Source organism: Plenodomus lingam (assembly GCF_022343315.1).
Source record: "Plenodomus lingam strain CAN1 chromosome Unknown contig_14, whole genome shotgun sequence".
Taxonomy (NCBI): domain Eukaryota; kingdom Fungi; phylum Ascomycota; class Dothideomycetes; order Pleosporales; family Leptosphaeriaceae; genus Plenodomus; species Plenodomus lingam.
In genome coordinates, this window is record NW_027093932.1 from 388701 (window position 1) to 401702 (window position 13002).

Below are 13002 nucleotides of genomic sequence, written 5' to 3' on the forward strand. Positions count from 1 at the left end.
TCGGCATCACCAACGCCGGCGTCATTTATATACCCGGCATTCCAGTTGGACACTCGAGACCAGACTCTCACCATCGGGTTTAAGCAGGTAAGTAACATCTTCTCGTTTTATTCTACATTAGGAATCATCATCATCATCATCATATACACAGTCCACAGTGACCATCATTATCATCATGATTCCTCTTCCTCTGCAGCCACACTTTCATATCTACCTCCCTCTCCCGCCCCTCCACTCTGATATCGCATCGTTGGCACCTCGTACAACCTCGTGTAATCCACGCGCTCGCCCCCTAATTTGGCAAACCCGCCCTCCTTTCGTCCAAACACTGGGCTGCCATCGCACCAGAAATCCTTGCAATTGGTGATGATGCCTCTGGAGAAGGGGTTCTTGGGTGGTGGTCGGGCGAATGGCGTTTGACCTGCGCGTGAGCCCTGCAGTGCAATGGTAAGGAAGGTATCCAGACCGAGGAGCTGCTTCCATTGCTGCCAGACTGAGCCTCGAGGTGATTTGATTCTGGGTATGTCGCCAATGTCCTGGCCGGAGCCGAAGCCATTGGTGGGCGCATGGCCTGCTGAGCCCGAAACGTCTTGGCTTGTGTCGCCTGTTGTGACAAAGGAGGTCAGAGCGTCGGCGGGGGTGTGACTGTCCAAGTGTCCACGCATGCTTTCGTATGTGGTGAGGTTGCGTGCAATCTGTAGCAGCTGAACGCAGAGCAGCATAGTAACCCATGTTGATTGCAAGGCAGCCCATATGGCGAGGACTATCGTGAAGGGGTCTTTGTAGTAAATCTTGCAGAGGTCATCTGAGAGCACGGCGCATGTCACATCTTTGGGGCTATCGACAACCTCAAGGTCTACTCAGGTCAGCCGAGGTCGTAAATCATGGGAAGATGGCTGGACTGACAAGCAAGTACACATTGCACAAACATGACAATGCCAATTTCCAAACATAATATATACAGCACAAAATGTCGATGATTGTTGTTCGCAACGCAATTGTTGACCCACGGGCAGTGGCTAGGCAAATTAGTAGGCATTCCATCAGTCCCTCGTCCAAAACTCACTGATCAGTCTTCGCGACACAGCGCTCGCATCTCTTGCAATGCTTGCTCCTAAGCGGTTTCCGCACCATGCAATTCACGCAAAAGTGCTTCTCATCAAATTGTCGTGATTCCATAAGCTCGTCAATGACCGCCTTGGAAGCGCTCCTGCTCGCCGATTTGGGCACAAAACCGGGATCGGAGGTCATGGTGTAAAAGTAGAAGAACGAGGTGAGGCCGTAAAAGGCTAGAAAAACGAGATTCAGAAAGAAGTTGGTTCCTATCGTCGCTTGGGCTGATCAGTAACACAACTGTTGTCTGGATGAGCAAGACGTACATGGCATGACTGTCGTGACCCATCCTAGCCCAACCCAAAATAAGGTACCAGTAAATATGCCGGCCAAGAAAGGCTGCCCCCTGTCAGTTTCCAGCTCAGCGTACCTCTGCCAGGACATGACCACTCACCGAATGATGTATACTCCGCATATTCGACGGTCCCCACTGTAACAGTTTGTGCGCTCCCAATTGCAAAACATAAGCAATGATCAACGCCGCCGGCATACCCACAAAGGCCGGGTAATGGCTCACCAAGAACAAGGCCTGAAAGACAATGACAAAGGGCAGGAAGAAGATGAAGCGGCTGAGGAACCAGCGCGTGTCCTTTACGCCCGGAATGGGAAAGGCCTTGGGGTTGCCATTGCGGTCAAAGCCTGCTTCTGAGAGCGCGCGATGCCACTGCCGTACCGTGTTCATCTCCTCTGCTGTCACAGCGGGTGTTTTGCCGTCGTTGTTTTTTGCAAACCGGTCGGCGCCGTACTCGAGCAGTTTCTGAATGGAGCCCTGGCTGCCCTTGACGAGGGCCCAGTGAAGGGCAGTGAAGCCCTGGTCGTCGGTCGCATAGACGTTTGCGCCCCATCGGAGGAAGAGATGTACACAGGACGAGTAGCCTTTGTAGGCTGCCCACATCAAGGGCGTGTGACTTTGTGGATCGGGGATATCGACGGGTATGTCCTGGTGGAGCAGGAGCACGAGTTGGTAGACATTGCCATCGAGAGTGGCCGAGTGGAGGAGGTTGAAGCCTTGGTCGTCGGTGAGCAGGGGATCGGCGCCGTGATCGAGGAGGAGATTGACAACGTAGTAGTTGCAGCGCTTGGCCGCCCAGAGGACAGGAGTTGCGACTGCATCGCCGCCTTTTGCGTTGATGGGCGCGCCCGCTTGGATGAGGAAGTGGCAGAGCGCGTAGTGATTATTGATAGCAGCCCACTGTGCAACACGGTTAGCCATCTGCGCCGTCTGAACTCTCTGTTTTTGTTCCCTATACCGGTGTATCTTCTTCTTCTACGTACATGTAGCGGTGTTATGCCCTGCTCATCTTTGTACGTCGCATCGAACCGCCCGCTATCAAACAACTTCTGGATCGCGCCAATCTCGCCCAGTCGGGCCAACTGCATCACGTCTTCCTCGATGGGCAGGCTGGCCTTTTTGTCTGCCATTTCTTCGAGCTCATGTTCACCCGTGGTAGGCAGTCCAGGTTGTGCAGCGCCAGGCTGTGCTGCCGAGGCCATTGTGGCGACTGCGCTGTCAGGCTACTTCAAGGCTGGCTCTGTCAGTCTCACAATGGCTCGGTGGCTCGGTGACTCGGTGGCTAATAAGAGCGTATGACTTCGTGGACAAAAGTGTGTGTGTGTGTGTGTGTGTGTGTGTGTGTGTGTGTGTGTGGTAGGGGAGAAGAGCACCCATCAGCTCTCTACGCACATGCTGTGTCTCATCAGCTATGCTATATGGAGCGGAAGTATATGGCGCAACGCGCTCTCAGTCAGAAGAGTGGCAGGCGTGGTTAGAGCAGACGATGAGGAGCAGCAGGAAGCAAACAGTAAGCAATGCGCTCATCAATGGCGCCAGGCACCTGTCAACTCCCCATCCCTGCTTGCTGTTCCCCTAAAGGACACCCATGGACATTGGCGCCGGCCAACGCCAGCTTTTCTTGGCCGCGGCTGCTCGGCTCACACACTACCTAGATGAACATCATGAACATCAGGACATCGATCCGTCAACACTCGATTATCCTGGACCAACTTGTCACAACTCAGCTATATTCCATTCCCATCTCTTCTAGCTTTTGATCTCGTGAATAGCTTCTTGCATACACACATTTCACCAACAAAAATAGCGGCTAACCATCTTAAAACCCCGTCCATCTCCATATCCGTGCTTTCGATCTCAGAAGCACACGCATCTATCCCCGTATTCTGAAAAATAAAGCGAGTTCGGGCTGATGGGTCTGAACTGTTCTCTTCACTCAATTGTAAAAAATTGCAACCATGTCCTAGGCTGAGGCTGAGAGGCTCTGGCTCCGTTGCCCATTGAATTCTGTCACACTCCTCAACAAAACAAAACATGAACTGAACAGTTTTGGTTTTTGGTTTTATCAATTCATAGAAGTGCTCACATCATAGGAGAGGTGGGAATGTAGTGGTTGGTTTATATACCATAGCTGAGCATGAGTATTAAAAGAGACTTTTTTCCACAGCCTGGCGTTTTTAGCTAATCTGCACATCGTCTTCAGAGCAACATTTTCGAAATAATATCAATCACATATTCCAGTGTTGAATTCAAATTCAACAAACCAAGCCATGCCAGTCCGTTTTCTTCCTACAACCAACAACCACAACACTTCTCACACCCAACGCAGGCCTCCACAATTAAACCCTCGCCTCAACAGCTCGCCCCTTTGCCCTGCTCCTTCTCCAACGCGGCAAAGTTCTTCTTCTCATGCTCCATAATCGCCTCGACCTTCTCCTTACTCGCACTCGTGTGGTCAAACCGATACCCAATCCATTCCTTGGCCAACCGCCTTGCAAGTTCGAGTCCGACCACCCTCTCGCCCATACACAGCACCTGGCAATCGTTGCTCAGAATCGAGCGCTCGACACTGTAGCTGTCGTGTGCGGTCACGGCACGGATGCCGGGTACCTTGTTCGCGCTGATGGCAACGCCCAGTCCCGTGCCGCAGATGAGGATCGCACGGTCGTATTCGCCGGCTGCAACGAGTTTGGCAGCATCGATGGCGACGTGTGGGTAGGCGGTGTTGTCGGATGAGGCAGGGACGCCGACGTCGTGGACGGCGGAGATGCGGGATTTGTCTGCTTTGAGGTCGGCGAGGATGGCGTTTTTGTAGGATACGCCAGCAGAGTCGCAGCCGACAACGATGCGGAGGGGTTTGGCGTCTGTGGACATGGTGATGGGTTGGATTACAACTCCGAGGTATCGTATTTGTTTTCCAAGGCGCGACGCTTGGATTTGCTGATGATGTTGAGTCTACTGTTTCCGTCTCTGCGTCGTTCGGTAGAGCTGCTGGAGTAGGATATTTGGCCTTCTGCGGTATGTACTTTTTTCCCTGTTCCGTCGACGACTTCGTTGACAGCTCTGTTTACAGCTTTTTCAAACGGCTTTGTAACGTAGGATAGATCGGTATGGCTATGCGTTGGCCCCTTGGTTTCAATAACTCGAACACGGTCTTCGCCGTCTTTGTTGTGATGCGAAATGCGTTGATGGACGTGATCAGCGTCAGTGTCGAGATTCAGTGAAAATAGGGCGCGCCTAGGAGGGGACATTGAGAAGATCGGGGGTATACTGCTTAAATGACGTTTCCAAACGGATGAATTGAGGGGCGCTGGGGCGGAGACAGGCCTGTTTGGGTATGCCGGTGGGGGTCCGCGAGAGATGAGGCGTGGGAGTGGTAGGTCGGGGCTATGGCCGACGCTCGGTAGCTGGACCGACTACTTGATGTTTACTTGGTCGCGAGATGTTTCTTGCGAGATCTTTGCAACATCAACTTCAAAGCTCTGTTGATGTCAAACTGAAGTGTAATGGAGAGTGGTACTGGTGTTGTGGCTATCCAGTTTGTTGTATGTTGTCTCATATCATGATGTCATAATCTACAACACCCACTTCAGCTCAGTACGCCATCGCTACATATTTCATACTGGTTCCGATGATCGCTCAAACGCCAACAATCTTTTGCTTCTTGGAAATCATCACCTTTGATCTCCATCACGCTGTCTGGCTTCTAGTACCCAAACTCCCAAATATCCTTCTGATACCCTTCCGTCAACTTCTTATCCTCGCCATACTTCTCCTGCCACTCTGTAAATCCTCCTTTCAGCACATACACCTTTTGCTCCTTCTTATTTGCCTTGTTTGTATTCTGTTCTTTGCCCTCCCCTTCATCTCCCCCATCACCCCCAGCAGCCTCCTCCGCCTCACCACCCTCCAGTCTCTCCTTCTCTCTTAGATACCTCAACGCCGCACTCGGCCCCCTCTGCTGACTCAACGCACAATGGAAAACCACAACCTCCTTATCCTTCAACGTCCGTATCAGCTCCGGCGTCTTATAGTCTAACTGACTACTGGGCACCCATGTGCTCCCTTTAATATGCCCGCCGACGTGGTCGGAGTCACGCACGTCTATGACCGCCGTTTTGTCTGGGAGGGTCTCTGAAGGCGAGTTTTGGATCGAAGAGGCGAGGGATTCGCGGGTCATATATTCGAGGGATGTGAGGTTTAGAGAGGACATGGTGGCGGTGTGGGGGTGGAGACGCGAGGGGGGGATGTGGTGGTAGAGAGGTGGCGCTGAGAAGCTGGAGCGATGCCCGCGATGTATGGAGGTGAGGCGTGGTATGGACGAGATCAATGAAGCCTGCGGCATGTGTGCAGCTTTATACTTGTGCCAGAAGAGCGGAGGGTGGGGTGGTGGGGTCCTTGCTACGCGTGGGGAACTATGGCGCGAAAACACGTGAAGCTGACTGGTATCTCTTACCTATCACGATCCTGGTCACTGTCACACAATGGTCTGCCGCCGCGCTGTCCCAATTACGGAATCGATACAAGAGCACATGAAACAAGTACAGGCATGCAAAAGGTTTCTAAAGTCCAAGATCATACATCAACGTATGCCGCGCTAATCCATAACCGCATACGCATTTCAAAACAGAGTGAACCCAAGGTATACTACACAATACGCACGCCAATGCAACGCCCAACGCCTCGACATGTCAAACCCCCATCGAACCATCACGGTAGTTAGTCGTGCTTGGCGCCTCCATGGTTTCCGTTGCCACCAAGTAACCCATCTTTCTCGTTCAGTTGGAAGTAGGCCCCGGTGTTCCCAAAGGACCTTCTCCGTCTCGACTTGCCAAAGAGCACAGCGGCGGTAAAGAAGCCGACAAACATGCCAAGAGCGATGAAGGGGTGATGACCACAGAAGTGACGTGTTGTGAGGATAGCGCCCATGAAACGGCCGGTGGTCGACTTGGGAGTAATCTTCGGTGGGTTGACTGTCACCTTGCCGAGAGTCTCCATAATAGAGGTACGGCTGGGGCGGATGGGTTCGCCAGAGATGGTGGTATCCCAGTAGCGGTGGTTCTGCAGGTCTCAGCCAAGAACAAATCCATGAAAGGAGGAAAACTTACTGCTTCATCGTTGATAATGACCCGTTCACCCTCCTTGACATCAATGCCATACGTTTGTCTGATCCAGCGCTCCCAGAAGACACCGTCTACCCAGGCAAAGGTGACTTGTGCACGTTCAATCTCATCCATGTTAATGCGGATAGACTTGGCATTTGCCAGAGCACGGTGATCGTCTTTGTCTTCCGCCTCCTCGATGCGTAATTGCTTAGCATCGCGCAGTTCCTGGCGCTCGAGTTGGTAGGCAGTTTCCTGTTTGTCAATCCACTCCAATGCTGCGCTCTTCATCTCACGCTTGGATAAAATAAACTCATCAGAGCGATCTCTGCTCAGTATTCCCAAGACGACAAATTTGCCTTCCATAATGTCCTTTGCATTTGAAGAGGTGAGCTCTGGAACAAGGGGAAGCCAAACAGTCTTCATCCAGTTAAGAGTCTGTCTGGTGTCGCGCATTTCCTTGGGGGTCATTGGTGGGTAGTAAGATGGTTTGCCATCACGAGATACCATCAAGCGGGGCCAAGTAGAGATCTTGAAGCGATCGCACAGGGCCTTGTCGTTGGTCTTGACCAACCTTGCGCGGCCCACCAGGCTGAGAGGGAGACGCTCGAGAGCCTGAAAATCTTCAGAGGTAGTTGCTACGTCATAGAAATAGACGAAGATGACCTCCTCAGTTTTTTCCAGCTTCTCGAATTCTTCTGCATTCACATCGGGTACACCTTCCCCAACGACCATGGCCTTCTCGGCGTAATCCATCAAATCGCCAAGCCCCCGCATGCCCTGATACTCGATGCGCTCGCCACCACGGTAGAATTGCATGGTTGGATAGCCTTTAACGCCAGCCTCCTTGCAGAGCTTCTTCTCGATATCGCAATTGACTTCTCCGATATTGAGCTTGCCACGCATTTGACGTGCCAGATTTACCCAAACAGGCGCGAGCGCTTGACAGTGATGACACCACGGGGCGTAAAACTTGATAAACCACGGATCGAGCGTGTTCACAACGACCTTTTGGAATTTTTCTGCTGTCAGAGCCTCGACAACACCTGAAGGGTTCGCATTCGATGTTGGCTTCGCTTTTGCTGGCTTCGCCTTGGCAGACTGTGTAGGGGTAGTGGCTCCTGCTGGCTTGCTGGCTGACTGCTTCACAGCCTCTTTCCTGTTGTCCTTCTTCTCTCCCTTGGAGGCTTCCTCGGTATCCAGCCCAGTCTTGACGGAATTTGCGCCAGGCGCTGGCAGTTTGGGCCCACCTTCCTTGCGCGAACCGGGGCGAATGGTCTCCAGAAGCGATTCAATCCAGGTGCTGAGAGCCTTTATATCCCTAGATCCCTTCTCTATCTGCACTTCCTTGCCATCCACGTAATAGATCAGGGTCGGATAGCTGCCAATATTATGCGCATTGCACAAGTCAGCGAAAGCCACGCAGTCCACCTTTGCGAATTTGAAGTCATAATATCTGGTGAAGGAGTTGAGGCTATCGGCGTCGCTGTCGTCCTGGGATAAGATGGGTTTGGAAGTGTAGTAGAATTCGTAGGCGGTTTGGTAGATAGGCTTGAACTGTTTGCAGTGTCCACAGTAAGGCGAATAGAACTCGACCAGCCTATAGGCATGAAGATTAGCACAGTAGACAACACGACTCTATGTGACTGCGCCATACCAGTGGCCCTTGGCAATCTCCTTGTCAAGAGTGTCTTTGGTCAACTCTATCATGGGTGGGACTGTCTGGCCGTTGAAGATGGTGTCCGGCGCCTTCTCCTCCCAGTCATCGCTCGCAGCAGCTTTGGAGGGAGTGGCGCCAGTTGATGTCTCCACTGCGAGAGTAGAGGCAATCGTCGCCAGCGACAAGAGTGAATAGAAAAGGGAACGCATGTTGGCAGAGGGCGGGTGAGTACTACCCAAGGGGGCGTGTGGACGTGAGGCGTCGAGGGGCGCAGGTGAAGGTGAGCGATAGGTATCAGAGCCACAGCGGGAGAGATGCGTGGTACCTGGCACTGCGCAGTACTTTGGGTGCACAGGTGGTCAGAGGGGTCGCTGCTGACACACGAAAAGGGAAATTAGAGAAACTGTGTCGTGTCTTGAAGGTGTTCAGACTTTCGGACCGGGACACCGGGACCCTGCCTCGACCCTTGGTGTGGCCCTGAACGATCCATTGACAGCCTTGGAATGCCAGACCATCCATACACGAGCCAGTGGAGAGTCGGCCGTCACGCTTGGCAGGCGCGGCTTGTCCTTGACGTCGCCATCACCACCACCATTTGTTTGCCTGTCCTCCCCACGCCCCATTGCGCCACAACCCCAGCCCTTCCACTCCGCCGCGAACATGAGGGCAGCTCTACGGCTCTTGGCCAGCGTCAAGCCAGGCCAATTTCTCGAGGTTGGCGCACCCACGGGTCTCTGCGGCCTCCTCACGCACCCATCGCCGCGCTCCGCATTGCTCTACCACTACACCTCCACGCTGGACAAGCTCAAGCAGATACCAGAGTCGTCTGTGTACCGCCAATCCACCGAAGCGCTCACCAAGCACCGTCTGCAAATCATCGAGAAATCCGAACCGCAGGGCTGGAAGGAATGGCAGGACAGGGTCAGGATGCTGATTGACGAGGACATCACCAACTACAGCATCATAGAGACCTCATCGGGACAGACGGTCGTCCTCAAGTCACAACGAGAAGTTGATGAGCGGGACAAGGCGGCCGAATGGGATGGAGAGAAGGTGCGAACCTTCCCCGAGGGCATCAGGACCGTCAAGGAGCGCCAGGCCGATGTGAAGCGGATGAAAGGCGACGCTACCTACACACCCGAGCGAGCCATTTCCACTGCTAAGATTCCTCCTGAGCCACAATACACCGCCGAAGCGTGAGTCTTCATCCTCGTTCCGTCTCGTACTTGGGCGTGGACGGAAAAGTGCTGACACCTCGCAGCATCTCAGACTTGGAAAGCCAACTTGGCGCCGGTCTCCTCGAGGAGGTCATACAGGTCGCTGAGGGCGAGCACAAGCTTGTCGACACCATGATTGCAGCTAAGGTGTAGGTCAACCCCCGTATTCTCTCCCTTCATGGGCGTCACACTGACACACCAGCTAGTTGGGAGCCACTAGTCGAGGAAGCCCCGCCCGCGCAGTGGGAGTACCATGAGCGTGCCACTCACACTAAAACTCAGAAGCCATAGGCTGTGCATATGTGAATAGTAGACAATACATTTTCAAACAGTTCAACTTCGTTCCACTTGCACGAATCTATCCTACTCGACCACCATCTGCATCTGCAATTCGTGCCTCCACCCATATCATGTCACAGCATACGATTAACAGCTCTCAAAAAAATTCCAGCTACATTGTTCTCGGAAACACGTACTATACTAACCAAACATGCGCATTCCTGACCGCCCACGTTATAATAACACGGTTTTTCTGTGCGTTTACATGTGTGATGCCCATAATATATGCAGAACAACATTCCAACTCCAACCTTCCCCACAAGCATATCCCGCTCCGTCCTGTCCAATCTACAATAAACATCCTCTAGAAACAATATATCAACCCGATTCGACTTGTATATCTGCGTACCACAGCTTGTGTTGTGTGTTGTCGTAGTTTTGTGGAAAAGAGGAGGATGACGTGTCCTAATGCATTCCCACAGGAAGATCAAAGGCAGACCTCAACTTGAATGTTCTTCCGTTGCTTCATATCTCATGCGACGTCTAGCCTGCGAAGAGGCGTGAAATGGCATGCTTCATCATCCTCCCCAGCCCATCTTTCCCTCCTAATTACCCCTCAATCCCTTTGACCCTCCCTCCTCATCGCCCTCTTTCCCCTCCCCCTTCTCCTTTTCCGCCCTCTCCAACTCCTCCCTCCTCAGCATATTCCGCTTCCCCAAAATCCTCAGCGTGTTCTGGCGCTCGATTTCCGCCATGCTTTGCCAGTTCGCAATACGCGATAGGGTGCCGTCTTTGTTGACGACAAGGGGGCCCAGGTGGTCGAGTTTGATGGCGGGGGCATTGGGGGTGAGGGTGGTGGTGGGGTTGTCTGGGGCGGTTTGCGGGGAGGGGAGGGGGAGGGGGGTGTTTGGTTCTGGGCTTGCTGGCTGGGTAGATGGGTCTGGGGTTGGGTTTGATGTCGTGTTTTGGCTTGCGTTTGTATCTCGACTTGAGCTCGCCATTGGGCGCGTCGGCGTGCGAGGACACGTGGTGAAAGACGGTAGTACGACGTGGGAGTTTTGCAGACGTTGTAAACGCCAGACTTGGATTCCAAGAGCGTGCGATAGTAGCTTCGTTGTTCTCATCTGTGCTCAGTCATGGGTAAACCGATAAGAGTTCGTTTTTCCATGGTAAATCGGTACGTTTGAACATGAAGAAGTCGTGGGTTGCTCTTTCCCCAGGTTTTATTTTTCAAGGGCAGGGCTTGAATCTTCTCGAAAGCTCCAGCGTCATGGTTCATCGACCTTTCCATCATACTTGTACAGTATATCTCATCACAATAGGGCAAGATCACGATTGTCGAAACATGGACACGGGCAACTTGAGGGTCATCGAATGCCAGGTCTAGAGATCATAGATCGTCTTACTCTACTATCGTATCTATTGTACCTACTGCACTTGACGTGTGGGACCGATACAGGACCCTCCTGCTGACCCCGGCCAAATATAGATCCGAGCTCCGCTTCCACCCCCCCTCCCTTCCTCTCTTCCTCTCTTCCTCTCTTCCTCCCGACCTCAGTACTCTAACCAAAGGACTGTGTACCAAGCCAAGCCTTCTTCATTGACCCAGACATGTGGTACTCTCTACCTTGTACATAGAGTAATCATTAGCTTTCACCGCTAATCTCTTCCATGCCACGGTCAGTAGACTGTGACGTTATGCGCTGCGAAGCTTGCCAGAATCAGTCTTTCCGCCGATCTCGTCACGGTGCGCATTACATTTCGAAACTCGAGCCAGGGAGGCCGACACGCCGACGGAGGCAGTCATCCGCTTGGGATCGGCCAGCTGCTCAACAATGACACTAAGGCGTCCGGCCAACGATGCCGGCACGAGTCAGATCGTACGATGGGCGTCTCCAACGTGGTCGCGATAGGTGAGTGTCAAAGTGCATCGCCGTCGCGGCCTTTGTGGTGACTCTTGAGCGGCCAGGGAGGGCGCACGCTTTGCACAAGTTATTTCGCAGCCAAGAGGCTCCCGGTGGAAGTGGGTCGGCGAACGATGCACGACATTTCCCGCTTGCGCCTCGCTGGCCCTTCCTCGTTGGGATCAAGGCAGGCTGTCAGCGGACAGCCCACCTTCGTGCCCACTATCGGGTCTCATAAGACCCAGATCCGGGAGCGCAACCGCAGGTGGGACTTGAGCTTATTCTGACATCCACGAGAGCTTTCGCGCCATGGTGACGAGCAGATTGAATTGCGCGCACACATGCAGGGTCGGTGGTCGCGACTAAAGCATCAGGCGCTTCGTCATGCTTTCATCCAAACAATGAACCCTGGCGTCACATTGAGAAAGCGTGCAAGATTGGCCTGCATTGTCGGCGACGAGGACGGCAACGGTGGGAGAAACGAGGGCGAATGGCGTGGGGTCTTAATCAGTCTAACGGCATTCTCCTCCAGCCACAACGCATGTCCGCTCGCTGGCACAACCAGGACCTGCTAAGACCAGGGCGCCTTTCCTAAGAAAAATTCTCTTGCATCCTTTCGCAGCTTTGTCGGGCCTCTTACTGAGGCATCGTGAATGGATGAAGCCTCGGCTGTTTTTGCCTGCACGGTGCGTTTTCGTATTGGGCCATGCGCGGAATGAGATGCGACTCCCGCGCAAGTTCAAGTCGACATCGGTGTGCAGCGTGCAGGCAGGTACTCTACATACTTTGCTCAGCATCGTATCTCGGTCGGTGAAGCACGGGCAGTGCAAGGGTCATCAAAGACCGGTCTTGACACGGTTCCCAATTTCAGCAGAGACACAGGGCCGATGGCGAGCACGCCGTGCCGACTGGCAATCAATCTTGGAATTGCGTGAACATCATCAGGGCGTGTCAGGTTTCGGAATCGAGTCAGCAACATCCGGTTTGCCGCATTGAGCGTCGATTAGCGTCGACCTCGGAGCGGCATCACAACCAGGTACGCTAAGCAGAGGACACCAAACGGGATGCATGCGTTGACTGGACGAGACGACTCAACAGGAATTAGTCGAATGCAACCGTGGCCGTCAACAAGACATTGGCGCGACGCTGTCTGCTGCTGCCGTGCAGTAGCCGATCGGCATATCAGTGTGCAGTCGACATGGCGAGTGAACAAGTCAGCAGCGCAAAGCTTCGGTGCATCCTTCTCGAAAAAAGAGACGTGTTTCACGGCTCTTGGGTTTCATTCGAGGGTTGCAGAGCCGACGAGAGCAGAGAGCGTGAGCCGAAGATCTAGCGGACACGGACACCGTTGACCTTTGGACAGGGGTTCCATGTCTGTGTGCCGTCGCCATTTACGTCACGCCGCTCTCTCGACTTTTCACCTTGACCGTGACGG

General features: G+C 53.3%; 8 protein-coding genes across 8 annotated transcripts; 2 read left to right on the forward strand and 6 right to left on the reverse strand.

Moving 5' to 3' along the window:
- Positions 1-173: 173 nt before the first annotated feature.
- On the reverse strand, positions 174-2607 carry IAQ61_002226 (uncharacterized protein; the record flags this gene model as incomplete). The annotated part of the gene is made up of 3 exons (XM_066095454.1): positions 174-856; positions 1522-2305; positions 2389-2607. The coding sequence occupies 3 exons, from the start codon at positions 2605-2607 to the stop codon at positions 174-176; spliced, it is 1686 nt and encodes a 561-aa protein (XP_065954290.1).
- Positions 2608-3757: 1150 nt separating this feature from the next.
- Positions 3758-4279, reverse strand: IAQ61_002227 (uncharacterized protein; the record flags this gene model as incomplete). Its single annotated transcript, XM_003834061.2, has 1 exon — positions 3758-4279. The coding sequence occupies one exon, from the start codon at positions 4277-4279 to the stop codon at positions 3758-3760; it is 522 nt and encodes a 173-aa protein (XP_003834109.2).
- A 14-nt stretch (positions 4280-4293) lies between these two features.
- IAQ61_002228 (uncharacterized protein) lies at positions 4294-4656 on the reverse strand (the record flags this gene model as incomplete). Its single annotated transcript, XM_066095455.1, has 1 exon — positions 4294-4656. One exon carries the CDS (start codon positions 4654-4656, stop codon positions 4294-4296), a length of 363 nt encoding a protein of 120 aa, XP_065954291.1.
- Positions 4657-5111: 455 nt separating this feature from the next.
- Positions 5112-5618, reverse strand: IAQ61_002229 (uncharacterized protein; the record flags this gene model as incomplete). Its single annotated transcript, XM_003834062.1, has 1 exon — positions 5112-5618. One exon carries the CDS (start codon positions 5616-5618, stop codon positions 5112-5114), a length of 507 nt encoding a protein of 168 aa, XP_003834110.1.
- A 506-nt stretch (positions 5619-6124) lies between these two features.
- IAQ61_002230 (uncharacterized protein) lies at positions 6125-8829 on the reverse strand (the record flags this gene model as incomplete). The annotated part of the gene is made up of 4 exons (XM_066095456.1): positions 6125-6466; positions 6514-8107; positions 8165-8492; positions 8607-8829. The coding sequence occupies 4 exons, from the start codon at positions 8827-8829 to the stop codon at positions 6125-6127; spliced, it is 2487 nt and encodes an 828-aa protein (XP_065954292.1).
- Positions 8828-9675, forward strand: IAQ61_002231 (uncharacterized protein; the record flags this gene model as incomplete). Its single annotated transcript, XM_003834064.2, has 3 exons — positions 8828-9363; positions 9429-9533; positions 9591-9675. The coding sequence occupies 3 exons, from the start codon at positions 8828-8830 to the stop codon at positions 9673-9675; spliced, it is 726 nt and encodes a 241-aa protein (XP_003834112.2).
- A 593-nt stretch (positions 9676-10268) lies between these two features.
- IAQ61_002232 (uncharacterized protein) lies at positions 10269-10664 on the reverse strand (the record flags this gene model as incomplete). Its single annotated transcript, XM_003834065.1, has 1 exon — positions 10269-10664. The coding sequence occupies one exon, from the start codon at positions 10662-10664 to the stop codon at positions 10269-10271; it is 396 nt and encodes a 131-aa protein (XP_003834113.1).
- Positions 10665-11350: 686 nt separating this feature from the next.
- Positions 11351-12563, forward strand: IAQ61_002233 (uncharacterized protein; the record flags this gene model as incomplete). Its single annotated transcript, XM_066095457.1, has 4 exons — positions 11351-11576; positions 11633-11796; positions 11867-12062; positions 12190-12563. Coding segments are annotated over 4 exons (960 nt in total), but the record flags the coding sequence as incomplete, so codon positions are not given.
- Positions 12564-13002: the final 439 nt, after the last annotated feature.